Raw genomic sequence first — 19,125 nt, forward strand, 5'->3', positions numbered from 1 at the left:
CTGAGACAGGTATGTTTATTATTCCCATCTTAAAGATGGAGAAACTGAGGCTAATGTTGCTGAAGGTTTTCCTCAGGGTCACACAGCTTGTAACCATCTGACTAGACTCTCCCTGCCTTTGGTCCCTACTGCGCTCCCCAGATGGAGGAAATAATCCCCCCGAGAAGGCAGTGTGGGGCAGTGAGAAGCTCCCTGGGCTTAGAGACAGGAGACTTGCCCCAGGTTTGCCCCAAGACATTGTATGACCTTGGAGAAGTCACTCTCTGGGCTATTTTCCCGCAGCTACATGCTCGCTTTTGGGGCAGCCCTTCCCCAGGATCCAGGCTGTCCACCATGCACAGGGGTGAATATTTCTAAAATGAGTGAGCAAATGGGTAGCTCAGAAATACAAGGACTCCTGATTGCCTGGCTTGCTTATCAAACTCCTACTGTATGTTTCAATTGAGTCAATTTATTGTCCAGTAGCTGCATAGGTCCAAGCACTCAATTCTGAAGTATAAGCTAGGTGGCTCACTGGATAGAATTCTGGAGGTAGTTAGGAAGATCTGAGTTCAAATTCTACCTCAGAAACACAAGGTGCATGACCCAGGGCAAGTCACTGAACTTCGATCAAAGTCAGGTTCATTTTCTACAAAATGGAAATAATACTATCATCCACCCTTCCCACCATCAAGAGCTGTTGGGAAGGAGAACACATAGAGAAAATACTTTGCAAGCCTTAATATACTATAAAATATGACTTAAAATCACAAGCTTAAGGCTGTCTAACTGTTTAACGTAGTCTGGACAATCAGGATGTTTCATCCACTTGATTTTTTCTGTGTAGATGGTTAGACCAAATTGTTGTATAATTATGTCCCTTACCCAGGAAGGTCTGTGGTGTTTGGGAAGTTGATGAGGGATTAATTCTCAAGATGTCAGAAAAGAGGAGGAAGTCAGAGTCTTGGGGGACAAATCTCAGACTTTATTCATACCAAAGAAAATCTACCAGAGGACGAAGTCGACAACTATCTCCCCACCGACAGAGAGAGACTTTTGTAAACGATAGTCCATCAAGAAACACATCATTACAAGCCTACGATCTGTTCAGAAATGTGCAGAGTGCAAGAACCGGCTGTGTTTATGATCTGACTTGTTTTTTAAAAAGCATTCATTTGGGTAGAGCAACATGATACCTCCAGGGCTCTGCTCCAGCAAGGCATGTTCTACCACCCCAAGATTCCTAGAAAGGTAGATAGTAACAATCACTTGCGTCTTTGTGGTGCTTTAAGGTCTGTCCATCCTTTTAGGTGGGTCCTCTCCTTTGATGCTCACAACAGCCCTGGAAGGGAGAAGTTATGACTCCCATTTTTCAGATAAAGAAACTAAGGCTGTGTGAAAGTAAATGACTTACCCAGGGTCACAAGGATCTTTTGTGAGATTCAAACTCAGATCTTTTGCAGCCATGTTCAGGACTCTTACGGAGTGCTCTCGGCATGACAATGGTGACCTTGTCCAATCATAGTCTCATCACGGTTGTAAGGCAAAAGACAAAACGAGGAGATGATGCTCCCCAGCGATGTTCTTCACCATCATGGAGGGGATGCAGTGTGTAGTCCGAGGAGAGGTTCTTTGTGGGTCCTGAGGTTTCCCCCAGGCTTGTCTATAAGGTTGATGAGGCGCTGATAGCTTCACACCCTCTAACCCTGCAGGGATCTGCTTAGGGGATGTTGATCTGGAAGCAGAGGGCTCTAATACTGAAAGGAGGAGGACTCCCTGCCCCCCAAGACCTCACCTCTAGGACCCCAAGTCCTCTTCGGGGTCTGAAGGGGCTTCGCGAGTCCTACCAAGCAGGACAGACTTGGAGCACAGACCCCAGAGTGCATTGTGTGCCCTCTGAGGACCAGCCCAGCAAAGCTCAGAACCTCATCACTGGGTGGCCCACAAGGGGCACGTCTTTGGTCACAGCAACTCCCAGAGAGCCCGAGATGCCATCTGTAGAGAGGCTGGATGTCTATTAGCTTTACCAAGCACCTTCCTACATGTGCGTTGTCTCATTTGGTCCTTATCCACCCGTTTTACACCCAAGGAATGGGGGGCTCACCAGGGTTAAGCCCTAGTCTGAGGGCACCAAGCAGGCGACAGTGGGGGTGGGAGGAACTCAAACACCCCCTGTGACTCCATGGTCAGTGCTGGGCACCCAATGGGGCATCCGCAAATAGCTCCAAACTCTCTCCCTCCCTTTTCCTTTGCTGTCTCTAGCTCTCCTCTCTCCATTCATTCCCTTCCTTTCTTCTCTCTTTTGCTTGCATTCCTTCATTCTCTCCTGCCTATCTCCTCTCTCTTTGTCCTCAATATTCCCTAGTCTTTTCCTCTTCTTTCTCTTTCTATTCCTTCTCCCTGTTTTTTTTTAAACCCTTTCCTTCCATCTGAGAATCAATACTGTTAAGGGCTAGGCAATGGGGCTAGGGCTAGGGGTTAAGTGATTTGTGCAGGATCACATAGCTAGAAAACATCTGAGGTCACATTTGAACCCGAGACCTTCCATCTCTGGGCGTGGCTCTCAAGCCTAGCTCCCCCTCCCCCTTATTTTGGCTCTTTGGCCCTTGTTACTCTTTCTGCCTTTGACTTTGTCTCTGTGTGCTGTGGTTCTATCTCTGTGTATCTATTGCTTTGACTGTCTCTATATCTCTACCCATCTCTGCCTCTCTCTCTGTCTCTGTCTTGGCCTCTGTTTCTCATTCTCTCTTCTCTCTCCATCCCTCCATCTCTGTCTTTCTGTTTCTATTTTTCTCTACCTCAGTGTCCTCTCCTCCCTTTTTCTCTCTATCCTTCCATCTCTCCCTTCCTCTCTCTATTTCCCTTTTTTGTCTGCCTTTTCTGTTACTCAATGTCTCTCTGTCTCTCTCTATCCTTCCATCTCTCTGTCTTTCTGATTCTATTTTTCTCTACCTCGGTGTCCTCTCCTCCCTTTTTCTCTCTATCCTTCCATCTCTCCCTTCCTCTCTCTATTTCCCTTTTTTGTCTGCCTTTTCTGTTACTCAATGTCTCTCTGTCTCTCTCTATCCTTCCATCTCTCTGTCTTTCTGATTCTATTTTTCTCTACCTCGGTGTCCTCTCCTCCCTTTTTCTCTCTATCCTTCCATCTCTCCCTTCCTCTCTCCATTTCCCCCTTTTTTAAATCTGCTTTTTCTGTTACTCCATGTCTCTCTGTCTCTGTGTCTCTGTTGTCTGTCTGTCTCTCACAGGAGGGCTAGCTATCTTACCTCCCCTCCCTTGGGTGAGCCAGCTTCCTTCTCGCTGCCATTTTCTCCCATCTGGCTGTTGCTGGAAACCCTGCATTCTTCCTTAGCTCTGGCCCTTTGTCGGTGCTCGCTTGTCTTCGATTTTAAGCCTGCCTCCCCTGCCAGGTGAGAGAAAGAAGTCTCTGGAGAGCGCCAGAGCCATTACAGCTCATTAACTGCTCTCAGCCAATTTTTTCTTATCAGACAGGCTTTTGCTAACAATGGCTATTGCTGATTCGTCCAGAATCCTTTCCTATTAAGAATAACGATGCCATGTCACAGCCAGGGACATTCTGAAAGCTTCCCGAAAGAGAGATCTCCTTTGTCTTTGAAAGGGACAGACCTGGGAATTCAGGCTGGGAGAGCAAGTCCTCACATTCCAGGGGGAGCCCAGGAGGTGGGAAGGATGTGAAAGGAGGAAAGCACAGCAGAAGCGGGGCTCGGACTATATTTATACCTGTTGGCACTGAAGGAAGCCTGAGGAAACTGGGAATTCACACACACACACACACACACTCTCTCTCTCTCTCTCTCTCTCTCTCTCTCTCTCTCTCTCTCTCTCTCTCTCTCTCTCTCTTTGAGTTGATACGTGCAATAGCAGTGACTTAATCGACAGGGAGATTTCCCAGGCATGGTGAAAAGTCTGCCCTGAGCCATCCACACCCTCAGAACTAATTCCATTTTGGAAATGGAGGCACCCCTGAGGAGCTGGGTGACCTTGGGGAAGTCATTTTCTTTCCTTGGGTTTTAGCATCTTCATCAGAAAAATGAGGAGGTTGAGCTAAATTACCTCTCTGGTCTCCTTAGCTAGCATCTGTTAGCTGGTAGGATGTCTGCCTGGGGTCAGAGGTACAGCCCATGGCTATAAAACAGAACCAAGCTAACTAGATCTCAAAGAGGTAGCAATAGTGATTTTTAACCTCATTAGGTCATGGTGTAGCCAACAGAAGCAGCCCACTATAGGACCTGGAATAAGAACATGAGTCTTTCTTCTCACATTTCCTAGCTGTGTGGCCCTGGGTAAATCACAACCTCCATCTGCCTCAGTTCTCTTCATGATAAAATGGGAACAATAATAGCACCTTTAACCATATCTGTGGAGACCTAAACAGCATTCCGATGTTCCCAAGTTATAACCCCAAGTGAAGACACAAGTCAAGGATGTATTTGTGGGCTTGCCATCAGGATTGAACCCATCCACGTAAATCCAGAGCCGGGAGCCTGAACCACGAGTTGCCTAGGTATACGGGATATTTATCGTCTAGAAACCGAATTATTGATTCCTATCTGGATTTATAGGCCCCTTGCAATAACTCCTCTGTCCCTGAGGACTCCACGGTCCACGGGTGAGGAGCCATTGCTTTAAATTCCACCAGACTTCCTTGCCTTCACATCTGTGTTCTCACTTTATTTATTGGTAGACAGTATGGTAAATCAAATCCCATGACTTCCTCTGGGACCTGGGATTCGCCCACTATATCTCCCCTCTCCGATCACAGTAGTTCTGACATATTTCCCACCAGACTCCTGATCAAATATATTCCTACCAACTTACCTCCTCACTTTAAAACCACCAGTTTTGTGACTTTTCATTTTAATCATTGGCCATAAAGCACAAAATAGCAGGACGAGAAGGAATTCAGGAATCATTCTCATTTTTCAAATGAGGAAACTGAGGCCCCAAGAGAGGGAAGAAGGAGAATGCGCCTGTCACATTTTAAGGACAGGTCCCCCAAGAATAAACTATTTTGGATGAAATGCTCTGTAAATTAAACTAATTAATTAATTTATCTGAAGGCTTTAATTATATGCTTACCATGCATGAAGAACTGCAATAGATATTGAAGAGGAAAAATACAAAAGCATGAGATAGTTCCCCCCTTGGGAACTCATACTCTAATGCGCAGAGATTGTGCATCCTTGCATTTCAAAGAGGACTGATGACATCATGGGTGATGTCTTGACTTGTGCAAACCGGATTTCATGAACAGAGATAATAACGGTCTTTGGAGAGCCTTGGTAGCCCTGGAAGGGAGTTTGGATCTGATGGTAAATAGACCCACAAGAAAATTGATGGACACACCCCTTCTGATTTGATTATTGTGTACAGAGCAAGAGATGGGACATGGAGGAAGGGTTACACCCAGCCAACAGCAGAGCCCATCAAAAGCTGGTCTGAGGAGCTGCTAGATGTTCTGGTCCAGTGGATGAGTTGAGTTCACACACTCTTGTTCTCCAATCAGGACCGTTTGTTTGTTCCCAAAGTGGTAGCTCCAAAAGGGAATGGATTAACTTCTCCTGAGATCAGGGATATGGTGTTTGGAAGATCAAGAGTCCTAGTGGAAATAACAGAACAGTAGCAGCAGCAGCAGGAGGACAGCAAGGCAGGGACCGGCCAATCCTCTTTTTTGGAGGGAATTTGTTTCCCCGGCAAGTAATGATTGGGTTAAAAAATGGTCTTTAAATTATGTAACAAGGGAAATGGGTTCGAGTCAAGAACACATGTGATAACCAGTGGAATCATGCGTCGGCTATGGGAGAGGGAAAGGCGGGGGGGGGGGGGGGAGGGGAGGAAAAGAAAACGATCTTTGTTTCCAGTGAATAATGTATGAAAACGACCAAATAAAATAATGTTTAAATAAAAAAAAATTATGTAACAAAATAAAATCTAGGCAAGTCATACCCATAGTATTCTCTTGATCTATCTGTCTGATTGATCCAGGAAAGTGGTAATGAGGTGAGTCTGGAACCCATTCTGGCTCTTTGCAATCCCTCCTTCTCTATCTCAATGCTCATAGGTCACCTCGTATTTTGGCAGGTGCTAAAGAGTCAAGCTCTTGGGTTTAAGCAGACTCCACCCTCTTCCTGTTGTTGTTTTTTTTTTTAACTAGGGCATTTCCATGGGTGTACCATGTGTCTCATTCTCCATGATTTTTCACTGATTGGTAATCCTATCCACCAGTCTTTTCATCTGGACCCTCGAGGGCAGCCAGACTCTCTTACCATGTTCTTACTTATCTGGGATTTCAACTCCCTTTTGTTCTAGTCTTCCCTTCCTGAAGACAATCCTGCGTTAGGGAAAGCCCAATGAGACTGGAGTCCGTCTATCTTCTCCCTGTCCTTTATTGCTATCTCCCATCCACATGAAGGCTAACCCTTCCTGTACACGGCCGTCCCATTTGGACATCTACCATTCTTCGATTTTGATCTGTGGCTCAGAAATCCAGTTTCTTTCCCCAGATGGCATCTCAGTGACTAGCTATTCGCATCCCCAGGTCTCCTTTCTCTTCCAAAGGCCCTATCTTCATCTGGCAGCAGGAGTAACAAGCAATGATTGGTTCTGGTTGAGTCAATTATGTTAGAGAGACCAAGAATCCTGGGATGATAGGAAGAGTCTGTAGATGTGCCAAGCATGCCATGCCTTGACTATCTGCTTATGAATATTGTCTCCAGGCAGAATTTTCACTGGCTCTTCTCATATCTTATTATGTTGGAGCCCATGTATTGGGGGCCAGAAGCCTGAAGAATTATCGTTGGTCATTCATTTGGTGGGGCTTCCTTGGAGAATTTTTAAAAATCAAGATGGCACATGCCTAGCTCAATGGTCTAGTGCCTGTGGGCCATGGCTGTGACATTGGCGTTTACATGGCTGGCCTAAATGGATCTTACCACGCTTTGTATATCAGAGGACCTTGTTAAGCACTTGGAGAACAGACATGTGCCTGGATATGTGGAAAAGAGATAACTATGAAATTCCTTGAGGCTTTCTAAAGGTGAAGATCACACCTGGGGGCTGACGTAGATAGCTGGGTTTCCAGGTGTGCTACAGCAGCTTGGATTTACTCCACTCTTGAATGGGAGGCTGCATGGTATGGTGGGTAGCCCTTAGGGTTAGGAGCTCCTGGCTTCAAGTCCCACCTCCAACACATCTTGTGGCCTTGGGCAAGGGGTTTAATCTCCTCTGAGCCTTGCGGGGAACTTTCTATGACTCTCAGCTGCAGAGAAGATGCCAGCCTGCATTAGTAGAGGGAGTTTCAGCATTTGGACATTCTCTGGACCAATGGCAGCCCAAGCTGAGCCTCTCTTCCTGCCCTGATATGTTCCTCATTGAGTTTGCTTACACATTGATGTTTTCTTTTGAATGTTTGATCATTAGGCAGGCATGGATGGGTTGGAATCTGCCTCTGGAGAGGGAACATCCAAATCGGTGAACTCCTAGCCTTTGATATGGAGAGTTCTTGAGCATTAACCTTGGCCTGGGATCGGTGGGGCAAGCAACAGGCAGGGAATCCTTACAGAAAAGGTAACTGCTGGGGGCCGCTGGATAGCCCAGTGGATGGAGAGCCACACCTAGAGATGGGAGGTCCTGGGTTCAAAACTGACCTCAGTCACTTCCCAGCTGTGTGACCCTGGGCAAGTCACTTTACCCCCATTGCCTAGCCCTTACCACTCTTCTGCCTTGGAATCAATAGACAGTATTGATTCCAAGATGGAAGGTAAGGGTTAAAAAAAAAAAAGATAACTGCTTATATATGAGAATGTCCTCTGCTACCTAGGCCTGCTCTCTTTCTCTCATTCTTGTCATAGGATCTGAAAAAACCCCTTTTATTGTCCATAAAGGGAGGAATCTAGAGATAGAGAACAAAATGGCAGCTCTGGGATATGTTGGCAGGCACCTAGAGTCATGGGGCTTACACTTCACTGGGAAGGGGCTCATTTAGTCCAACCTCATCATATCATCAATGAATAAACAGAGGCTCAGAAAGGGGAATGACTGTCCTGAGGTCACCCAGAGAGTGTTTATGGCCTTTAATTATTCATAGCTTTAGTTATTCACTAATTTAGAGTAGTGCCTTCAAGGTCATGGAACTGAGTCAGGATTTGAATCCAGATCTCCTGACCTCTAATGCTCCCAGCACTGCACTGCCTCTTCTCACTGCCACTGAGTTTGGTCTGCTGGAGGCACAGGTGAGCTTGAGTCTTGAAGTCAGGGCTTAGGCATTTTCCATTTTTAAAGAGAATAATCATTCTGACTCTTCCCCCTTTTCTTGTGGATCACAACTCGTTTGACCATCAATGATCTTAATGATATGACTCATTTATTAGACCAGCACCAACAAGTGTCTGAGAAATTATAGCAACGACAATAACAAACCCATATAATAATCTCAAGGAAGCATTGCGTGCCCATTCTTTAAACAGCCCAGGGGCTCGGCAGGCTTAGCCTCCAATGGTTACTGGCCACCCAGAGGGAAGGGCTTGGACTTGACAGCTGTTCTCCTTGAGCCTTTGTCCCCAGGGCTTATTTTGGCTTGTATGTACCATGGAGCAGACTCTATATCAAAGGGGGGGGGGAGAACTTCTAAAGTGGGAATTATAACTCGCCACCTAAAATAGAAATGTGCTAAAAGTAGGAGATGGACCCCCCCCATTTTCAACCTTGTAAATATCCATTTCTATATGAAAGTGGAGAATTTAGTGCTGATCCAGGGGGAATGCCATCCTGCTGAAAGGCATCTTGGCTGGCTGCTGGCTCTGGAAGCTGGCACAACACAAGAAACTTCTAGACGCCGGACTCAGGGGAGAGTCAAGGAAATGGGGAGAATATGTACAAAGGCAAAGCCTGGGGGAAGAGAAAGTGAAGGAGGCTCAAAAGCAGGGCGCTTGGGGAGTTCTGGGACTGCTCTCTGCTAATTGTATGACCTCATAAGCTACTTTCCCTCTCTGAGCCTCAGTCTTCTCATCTGTTAAAAGAGTGGTGGGGAGGACACTGATTTCTGTGGTCTTACAAGTTCTGAAACGCTGGTCCTTTTAATTTTGGATTTCAACTTCCATATGCCTTTGCAGAGTGCCTACTGTGCACCAGGATCTTTGCCAGGCCCTGGGGATATGGAGATCACTCCATCTTGTGGGAAAGAGATGACAGAAGGAGATTTAACTCGGAATAATAGTGATAACAAGTGATGCTTAGTTAGCACTAAAAGATTTGAAGAGCACTTCTGCATGCATTTCTTCATTTGAATGTCCAATAGATGGAGATACATAGTCCAGGTATTATTTTTCTGATATTATAAATGGAGGCTCAGAACTGGGAAATGACTTACCCACAGTAATACACTAGTAAGAAGCAGAGATAGGAATTCAACACAGATGCCTCCCAGATCCAAGTCCAAGATTTTGATGTTACTATTCATTTTGATGTGTAAAACGAAAACAATCCCTGGCACAAACCACACAGAGATGTATATATAGAAAGATCCAAGACAGGATTCGAATTCAAGATTCCCGCTTTCCTCAGATATAGGGCTTACAACAGACTATGCCACTTTTTCTTCTTTCTTTTCATACTTTGTGGGGGAGGAGGGTGATTCACTCACCCCTAAAGTTCCCAACATTTCTACTTCATCAAGAGGAGAAAGAGGGAGACACAGAGCTAGAAAGACAGATATAGATGAGAGAATTAGAGAGTGCTCCAGAAGTTCTCTCCCTCTTCTCCCCCTCGCGGTCCTCTAGAATGTTAACTTCTTGAGAATAGCCTCTTGTTTGTGTCTCGGTCTCCTCCAGCACTTAGCCCAGTGCCTGACACAAAGAACAGAGTTCATCAATGGTTGTTGCATTAAACTAACCTCCTGAGACCCATTTTCCTGGCTATAAAACTTCTTAAGGTGCTCGAGTCCTGCCCCACCTTCTCTGTCTTTCCTTGGACCCTCTTTCCACTCTCTGTGATCTCATCTGTGTCACTGCACATTGTGTGTTCTCTCCAACGAGGCAGGTTGCAGACCATTCTGTGTGACTCTCATCTCCCTCAATGGCCAACACAGGCTTGGCCTCAGTTCTCCTCCCCTCCTGCCACATGGCTCATGCAGCTTGTCCATTTCCTTCTTAAAATGAAACCAGAAATGCTGTCTGCACTAAATGAGGGAAGATCTAATCACCTCGGGGCTAGGTAGAGATCCCTGAAAAACAGAAGAGGAATTCACAGAATTCAGCACAGTGCAATGAACACTAGACCTTGAATCCAGGGTCCAAACCCCAGTTCAGCTTCTCCCTACCTGTGTGACCTGAAGGAAGCCACTTAAATTCTCTGGGTCTCAGTTTCTTTTTAAGGTCCCTTCCAGCTCCAAATCTGTGTTCCTATGACTTCCCTTGGCCTCATTTTCCTCATCTGAAACGTAAATTGACTAGATTAAATGACCTCTATAATCCTTTCTAACTCTAAATCTACAAATCTTTGAGCCTCAGTTTCCTTATCCGAAAAAAGGGCATATTGGACTATGCACCATGAAGGTCCTTTTCAGTTTGAAATCTATGAATCTCTGACAAAAATATCTCTTCAGGCAACTAGGTCCTGGTCCGGCTTCCTTGTCCCTCCCCCGTCCCCCCAATTTTGCATTTCTGATGCTTGGATCTTGGCCCAGTATTTTAATTAATTTTTCAGAATTTCATCCCCAGTTAATAAAGAGCAGTCCCTTAGGCTAAGGTACACAGCAGTCTGTGTCAGAGGGAGAAGCTAGCTCAAGCCCTTCTCTCCTTCTCCGTCCACTCTTCACTGCAGGCGGCAAACAAGGGGAGTGGTGTTCATGTGTTCATTTGTCTGGCACCATGTGGTAGTATAAGTGACGATAGTGCCTGACCTTCCTACTCTGCCGGACTGTTGTCAGGGTCAAAGCAGGCTCTGCTTGCGAGAGCTCCATGGGCTCAGCAGGGTGGGCTGCCATAGAAAAGTAAGATTCATAAGTGACTTGATGGGGGGCCTGGAGGAGTCCTGTGATTGTGAAGCATGTGGGCGAGGGAGGGCAGACCAAGATAGCATAGATCAAGAAGATATTGAGCCATCATGAAGAAGGAGGAAGTGAGGGACAGCTCAGTGGATTGAGAGGGGTCCCCATCTGACCTCGGACACTTCCTAACTGTGTGACCCTGGACAAGTCACCTAATCCTGTTTGCCTCGCTCTTGTCCTTCTGTCTTAGTGTTGTTACCGAGACCCAGGGTAAGGGTTTAAAAAGAAAAAGAAAACACATGAGCATCATCTATTTTCAAATTTAGCTGAGAGCTAGTCCTGAACTCAAGAAAGCAGAGCAAAACTCTTTTCCCTCCTGTTCTGGACCCCATCCAAGGCCCCTGCTCCCAACACGCAAAATTCACATAAAGAATAACAATAAATCATATTGATAGAAGGCTTTAAGAGAGCCTGAAAACAAAACACTTCCCTTGTAACAACCGTAAGAGGTACACAGTGTTGATATCCCCATTTTGCAGATGAGGAAACTGAGTGAAAGGACTTTGATTTGATCAGTCACCCAGCTAGCAGTGTCTGCGACATAAAGCACATGTCAGTCAGCCTGAGTTCAGCTCTCCTAATATTTAGCTCTTTTCTTCATGAAGAGGGTCCTAGGTCACAGCTGGTTTGGGGGATGTACTAAATGATAGAAAATGAAGGGGGGTGGAGGAGTTGGATCTGGCATGGGAGTGAGTGACCTTGGGCAAGAGCAGGATCCTAGATTTAGGGCACTTCAAAGAAGACTTTACACAAATGAGCCAACTGAAGTCCCCAGAAGAGTTGAATCCCCAAAGGTCATATAGATAGTGAGTGGAAAAGCTGGGAAATTCAGGTCTTCTGACTCCAAATACTGTCTGTGTGTGTGTGTGTGTGTGTGTGTGTGTGTGTGTGTGCTTGCATGAGGCTCTTGAATTGCTTAGGATCCACTTTTAGAGCCCAGGAGAAGGCATTCTGTGGGAGAGCACAGCATGACAGTGAAGCCCTGGATTTGGAAGAAAGTAATCTGAGTTCTCACTTTGGCTCTATCATCACATTGCTTGGTTGTTGCCCTTTCTACTTGAGGAGGACCAGAATGATATCACTATGTTGGGGTCAGTGTTCAGCCACAGGATGACTTTAAACAAGTTATTTACCCTCCTCTGGGTTTATTTCCCACATCTGTAAATTGGGATGAAGTGATCTGAATTTAATTGATCTCCAAAATGTCATTGAGCATTTGCATCCCATTATTCCGAATCCACCTGCTCCTGTGCCTTAGGTAGTAGCAGAGAGAGCAGAAGGGCATGCATAGAGCTGGAAAGGGACTTGGGAGATAAAGTCAAAATGGACATGGGGCTGGGAGGTGGCCTGCTGCCATGGTAGGCAGCCAGAACCTTCCAGACTTCCACACCATTTGCAGAGAATTGCTGCAGCCCTGCTCAGTGGAGCTTATGTTCAGCTGGAGACCAAGCTTCCTTTTCCCACGCTTGCTTCTGAGTCATTAGTGGGAGATACAATGAAGGAAAAGTCAGAATTGTTGGCTGAGCACAGCCAACCTTGTCATCCCTCCCCTAGATGCTTTCTGGAGCCATTTTGTTATGAATTCACTCTAGGCCCTAACAACTCAGTGCCAGGTCAACTGTCCACCTCTCCTTGCTGCCTGCCCAGAGCCATGCCAGGCAGCCCTCTGTCCATCCCTAGTTGGTGCCTATAAATGCTTGAGCATCAGTGTATCCTAGGGAAACAGGCTCTCTGTAGGGCATGATGGATCAACCAGCGAGACTATTAGCTCAACCACACATCAGGATGTAGTAAGGGCTATAAAGGAGGTTCTAGTCTCATTTCAGGAGGGGCTAAAGAAAAACTAACCTGTTGGAAGCTGTTTTGCTCAGTCATTTATTAAGCTCCTAGGACAGCCAGACACTGTGTTACAACCGAGGCTACAGGAAAGGCAAAAGCCAGTCCCTGCCCTCAAGGAGCTTCTGCTGGAAATTCTCTCTCTTGACTGAAGGTAGAACAGGGAGAACATTGAAAGAGGACAAAAACTGTCATAAACCAACATATCTCTCCCCCCAAATGCTCAAGGCTGTAACTCTTTGAAAGTCTCCTTAGAACCCATGCTTTGGGATTGATTAGTGCCAGCCTGGGCTGTTTTGTCATGAATATTGTTATGAATGACTTCATAAAACATTTTAGCTGTGTGACCCTGGTCAAGTCACCTAAGTTTCATGTGCCTTAGTTTCCTTATCTAGAAAAAAAAGGTGATAATAGCACACTGTTTGCAGGTTGTTTGTGAGAGATATATAGAGGTAAACTGCTTTGTGCACTTCAGTGTTTCAGACATGTTGGAAATATGAAGAGGCTGTATACTATGTGTAATATTATAGATGAACATAGGGGGATATAAACACATTTACATATATACACATACACACATCCTATATACATGTAAATGCTTCTTGAACTTCAGAGTATTTCAGACAAACTGGAGACAGACTATATGATGTATGTGATATGATAGATGCATATATGGGAATATAAACATATTTACATATATATACACACATACATATATACATGTGTAACATGTTAGTGATACTAAGCCAGAAGGGATAGCTACCATGTTGGAAGAAAGAATCAGGATCCAAAAAACCTCCCCAGAAGCTGTAGCATTTGGCCAAATCAAGTAAGGCTAAATTTAATATGATAAATGTAAAGTTCTACACGTGGGTTTAAAATGTTAATTGCACTACTAAAGGATAGAGACAATTTGGGTGAAAAAGATGTTGGGTTTTTCATGATCTGCAAGGTCAGTATTAAGCCAAGTAGGTAGAGTCAGGAAATAAAGGAAGACCCAGATTTAAATCTGGCCTCAGACACTGTGTGATCATGGGCTACTCAATTAGCATTGTTTTGTGTTGGTTTCCTCAAGTGTAAAATGATAATAGCACCTGCCTTTAGGGTTGTTATGGAGACCAAATGAAATAATATTTGTAAAAAGACATGTAAAAAGTGTCTAAGCACACAGTAGGTGATATATAAATGCTTATTTCTTTCCATTCCCAATTAGTCAACTGTTAGGCAGCTAAATGGCAAAGCGAATTGAGTTCTGGATCTAGAATCAGGAAGATCCAATCAATCTCAGACACTTAATAGCTTTGTGACCCTTTACAAGTCACTTCCCTCTGCCTGCTTCAGTTTCCTCATCCATATGATAGGGAAAGTAATAGTTCCTACCACACAAGGTTGTGAGGATCAAATGAACTCATATTTGTGAGTGCTTTGCAAATCTTTGCTATATATTCAGGCTAGTGATTATTTGTCAACAGTGTAAAATAGTGTTCGCAAAAGTGAGCTTAATCTTAGTCTGCATTAATAGAGAAGAATTAGCCTGGAGTCAGACTCGTTTTCCTGACTTCAAATCTAGCCTCAGACACTTCCCAGCTGTGTGACCCTGGACAAGTCACTTAACCCCTATTGCCTAGCCCTTATGGCTCTTCTGACTTGGAGCCAATACACAGTATTGATCCCAAGATGGAAGGTGATGGGTAAAAAAGTAAAAGAAAACTGAACTGTATTCCTGGCATCTTTTTTCATGGAAGTGGTGATGAATTTTTCATAGAAACTGAACCAGTGATTCCTGCTAACAGTGAATTTGTGGTCATCCATTTAAGAGTAAGAGGGAGCAACTGTAACACGGCCAGTGTGTATGCAGCTCCTCCTTTATCCCAATCTGCAAGTGAAGGAGCTTTGGGGCTTGTTTGGCCAGAAGAAGAAAAGACACATGGGAGAACCGGAGCGGTGCCTTCAAGTGTGTGAAAGTATATGTAGAAAAAGGGTGGAAGTTATTTTCCTAATCTCAGAGGGCTGTTGGGAAATAGATTTCAGTTTGATGGCAAGAACAATTTCCTACCAATTAGAGACGGCCCAATGTGGAATTATAGTCAGCTTGGCAGTTGGTTCATTCCTAGTCCCGAGCATCCTTCAAGTAGGGGCCGTAGAGAAGCATTTGTTGGGAATCTTGTAGAAGGGATTCCTGTGCTGCCATGGGATTGCTTCATTCGCTCATCCCTACAATGGAGGTGGTTAGGAGAATGAGGGATAGCAAAGTATTCCTATTTTGTGTTTCCGTAACTCCTGGACCATATTACCACAAATAGGTCATTTTGGACCTGCAAAGACCTGATCTTCATTTTGAAGACTTCTCAATAGTTCTTTATTTTCTTTATCTTTTAAAATTTTATTTAATTGATTAATTAAGAAAATTTCCCATGGTTCCATGATTCATTTCTTTCCCTCCCCTCCCTCCACCCCCCTCCCATAGCCAATGAGCAATTCCACTGGGTATTACATGTGTCGTTGATCAAGACCTATTTCCCTATTATCGATGATTGCACTCGGGTCATCATTTAGAGTCTACATGCCCAATCCTATACCCATCAAACCATGTGATCAAGCAGTTGTTTTTCTTCTGTGTTTCCACTCCCACAGTTCTTTCTCTGAATGTGGATCGTGCTCTTTCTCATAAGTCCCTCCGAATTGTCCTGGATCATTGTATTACTGCTAGTAAAGAAGCCCATTATGTTGGGTTGTGCCACAGTGTATCTGTCTCTCTGTATAAGGTTTTCTCAATAATTCTTAATGCTTTGGTTCATTTATTCCCATTCAGAAAGTCTTTCTGGGAAAAACCACACTCTACCTCATTTTAGCTCTCCCTTTGGGGCATTCACTTCATCTCCTGCAAGCAACTGATGCTACTCAACTGTAGGCCATTTGAAACGAGAGTAGATTTATTCCACTGGGCATGTAAACAGCAGACAGGGGACTCTTGTCTGATTCCAGTTAGGAAGCAAACAATCATTGCTCACTTCCCAGTCAGTACCACGCAGGACAGAGAACGGCAGGCTATAGATCCGACAAGGACCATAGAAACCATCTAGCCCGACCTGCCACCTCCCCCAACATTACTGACAAGTGGTTTGGAACATCAGGTCACTTCATCTAATTCATTCAAAAGCAAAGCTACAGAAACTTGCTGACATATATGCACCATTTAAGTAGAAAAGGGCAAACATTCCTCTGGAGAGGGATAAATATTTCCATAGCTTACAATGTGCTGGACTTATATTATCTTATTTGATCCACACAAAAACCCTGCAAGGTGGGTGCTCTTATCCCCATTTTGCAGTTGGGGAAACTGAGGCAAACAGGGTTCAGCGATTTGCTCAGAGTCACACAGCTAATAAGTGTCAGAGACTAGATTTGAACTCGTCTTCCTGACTCCCTCTCTAGCTCTCTACCTACTGCCTCTTCTGAGACTGATTGTTTTGACTTGCTGTTGAACTCTCTGTTGACGTGAGATGGGTAACACATCCATTCTATAACCCAATACTTTTGCACAGTGCCTGGTACATAGTAGAGCTTATTAAATGTTTTTGGCCAGCTCACTGATCTTAGATAGCAGTAAGAATTTCAGAACTTTGGGTTCAGGTATGATCTTATGATTCTGCCAAACTCATCAACATTTTCTCCAAATTCTAGACTCAGAGTAGCTATTTGCTGGGCTTTTCTAAGCCTTTTCTCATGTGTCTTTCTCATTCTTCTAGGGCTTTTCCATTTGTTCCTGAGGTCCCTCCTGCAACCAAAACCCACTGCGAAGGTCCTCCAAGATGGCAGGAGCATCCGTAAAGGTGGCCGTGCGAGTACGCCCCTTTAACTCCCGAGAAATGAGCCGGGACTCCAAATGTATCATCCAGATGACAGGAAGTACCACAAGTGAGTAGTGGCTAGTCGTGTGGCTCCTTTCTTTGCTCTGATGAATGTTCCACAGGTAGTGGGTGAAACTCTTGTTTGCTGCGTTGGCTATTGGTAGAGGCAGCCAGGAGCTCAGGAAACCTGTCCCTGGCCTGGTACCTCTCCCCTCCTGCATCTTTCCCCCAATTCCAGTTCTGGAGTGAATGGAAGTGAAGTTCTGGCTCCTTCTCAGTTAGCCACTGTAACAGGGAACATGAATCGGTTACATTATTGGAATCAAAGGTTAATCCCCCCAATTTTTATCATGACAGTTGATTCACACAAAGCCCATTCAGAAATGCATGTCATATAGGCACTCCCATAGGTACATGTTCTCACAAACATACATCCTCACACATGTACACACATGTAGACCCATCCTCACACATATGTTTCCTCTTTACCCATCTGTAAGCCATCAAACTTCAAACAAAGACCAACCCTAGAGAGAAGAAACAGATGGCATTTGACTTCAAGTCTCGTTTAGCTCTCCCTTCACTCTCCCTACACTCTCTAAATTCTCTCCCAGGGCCAGGTTTATCTCTAGGCATATAAGGTGGTCATGAAATATTTAGTATGGTGCCTGGCACATAGTAGGTGCCTAATAATGCTTGTTCCCTTTCCCTTCCTTTCTTCCATAGGATGTTATTTTATTTTATTTTTTAAACCCTCACCTTCCATCTTAGAATCAATACTGTGCATTGGTTCTAAGGCAGAAGAGTGGTAAGGACTAGGCAATGGGGGTCAAGTGACTTGTCCAGGGTCATACAGCTAAGAAGTGTCTGAGTCCAGATTTGAACCCAGAACCCCCCATCTTTGGGCCTGGCTCTCAATCCACTGAGCCACCCAGATGCCCCCCATAGGATGTTATGTTAGGATGCTTGGAAGGACCCACCTGCTTCTAAGTATACCACTCCTCTTATTCCCTAAGACTGAGGTGACCCTAGGGCTAAGACCACACCATCCTATCCCAGAGAAGAAAGGCATGCTGCCCTCTGCCTAGATAGGCAACACCTTGCAATTAGGGGATGAAGAATTCCCAGATCTGTGGAAGTAAAGGGCAAGCCTCCAAGCTCAGTCTATGCAGCACCATGCTAGTGGCTAGACTGTGAGGTCCCTGGGGCCTGCAGGAATCATTTCCCTTTCCATATCGCTGTCCCCGGCACAGAGCAGACATTTAGGAAATCCTTATCAAAGCGATGTTGTGACTAACTTGCCAATAAATGGAATTTCCAAGGTGGATATGCAAGCCCCAGAAGGTAAGGCAGAGGTGCTACTGGGTTGCTTGCTACCACTGAGGAAGAGAGAAACACCCCAGGGTGACTGCTGCCCAGAGACCCACTGTGGCCAAGCAGAGAAAAGTCAGGAATAGCAGGGCAGAGGACAGCCATGAGGGAGGGAGAAAGGCATTTAGGTGGCACCTAGATGGCAGGAAGGGCAAGGGAACCCAATGAGCAAGGATGGCATCTCTCCTACTAACGCATTAGCAGTAGTTTCAGATGCAGCATGAAACTTGGGATAATTATTCTGCATTTGATGAAATCTGAGCTGGTGGGAAGGAGCCTTCTGCAAGCCGCAGTGGAGGTGGGAGAATTAACGATTCCCAGTCCCTTGCTCTCACTTCTGGGCAAATAGGCTCCCTCCCTTCCGTGGTGTGTAAAGCCTGATGCCCTTTTCTAAAGGACTCTACAACTCAAGGTGATCGATTCTCTGAACAGCGTGAGGAGGGCATGAGGAGAGAATGTTGGGCTGTGGTGGTGGTGAGGACAGGACGTTGGGTGCTTTGGAGAGGGAACATCAGCAATTCCTCTGTGAACCATAGACAGCAAGCTGAGTGGGTGGTCTTCTCAATGGGCAGGCAGCCCCATGGAGAGGAACACTGCAGATCAGAAGCCTAGAATGTCTGGGAAGCCGGGGCTGAGAAGGATGTGAGAAGCCATCTGGTCCAGCTGGTTCATAGATGAAGAAAAGGAGATGCAGAGGCATGACGCGATTTGCCCCAGGCAGTCATCGTAGAATCAGGGCTGGAACCAAGGTTCTCTGGTTCCCAAAGCAGGGCACTTTCCACAATACCATTCTGTCTATGAATTCTTAAAAAGCAAACACACAAAACCCCCATTTCTTCCATCTTAGAATCAATACAGCATATTGGTTCCAAGGTAGAAGAGAGGTAAGAGCTTGGTAATCAGGGTTAAGTAAGTTGCTCAGGGTCACACAGCTAGGGATTGTCCAAGGTTGGATTTGAATCCAAGACCTCCCAGGACTGCCTCTCTATACACTAAACCACCTATCTGTCTTACATATTCTTA

At 45.2% G+C, this 19,125-nt stretch overlaps 1 protein-coding gene across 18 annotated transcripts in view; it reads left to right on the top strand.

Annotated features, from left to right (window-relative positions):
- Window positions 1-19,125, top strand: part of KIF1A (kinesin family member 1A) — a 185,458-nt gene that overhangs the window by 10,261 nt on the left and 156,072 nt on the right. For all 18 annotated transcript variants that reach the window (XM_016425327.2, XM_056807410.1, XM_056807411.1 and 15 more), the window contains exon 2: window positions 16,630-16,798. In XM_016425327.2, the coding sequence (XP_016280813.2) occupies window positions 16,693-16,798 (106 nt within the window). In that variant the 5' untranslated portion in view covers window positions 16,630-16,692. The remainder of the gene's footprint in view (window positions 1-16,629; window positions 16,799-19,125) is intronic.

The sequence above is a fragment of the Monodelphis domestica genome, chromosome 8, assembly GCF_027887165.1.
Source record: "Monodelphis domestica isolate mMonDom1 chromosome 8, mMonDom1.pri, whole genome shotgun sequence".
Lineage (NCBI taxonomy): Eukaryota > Metazoa > Chordata > Mammalia > Didelphimorphia > Didelphidae > Monodelphis > Monodelphis domestica.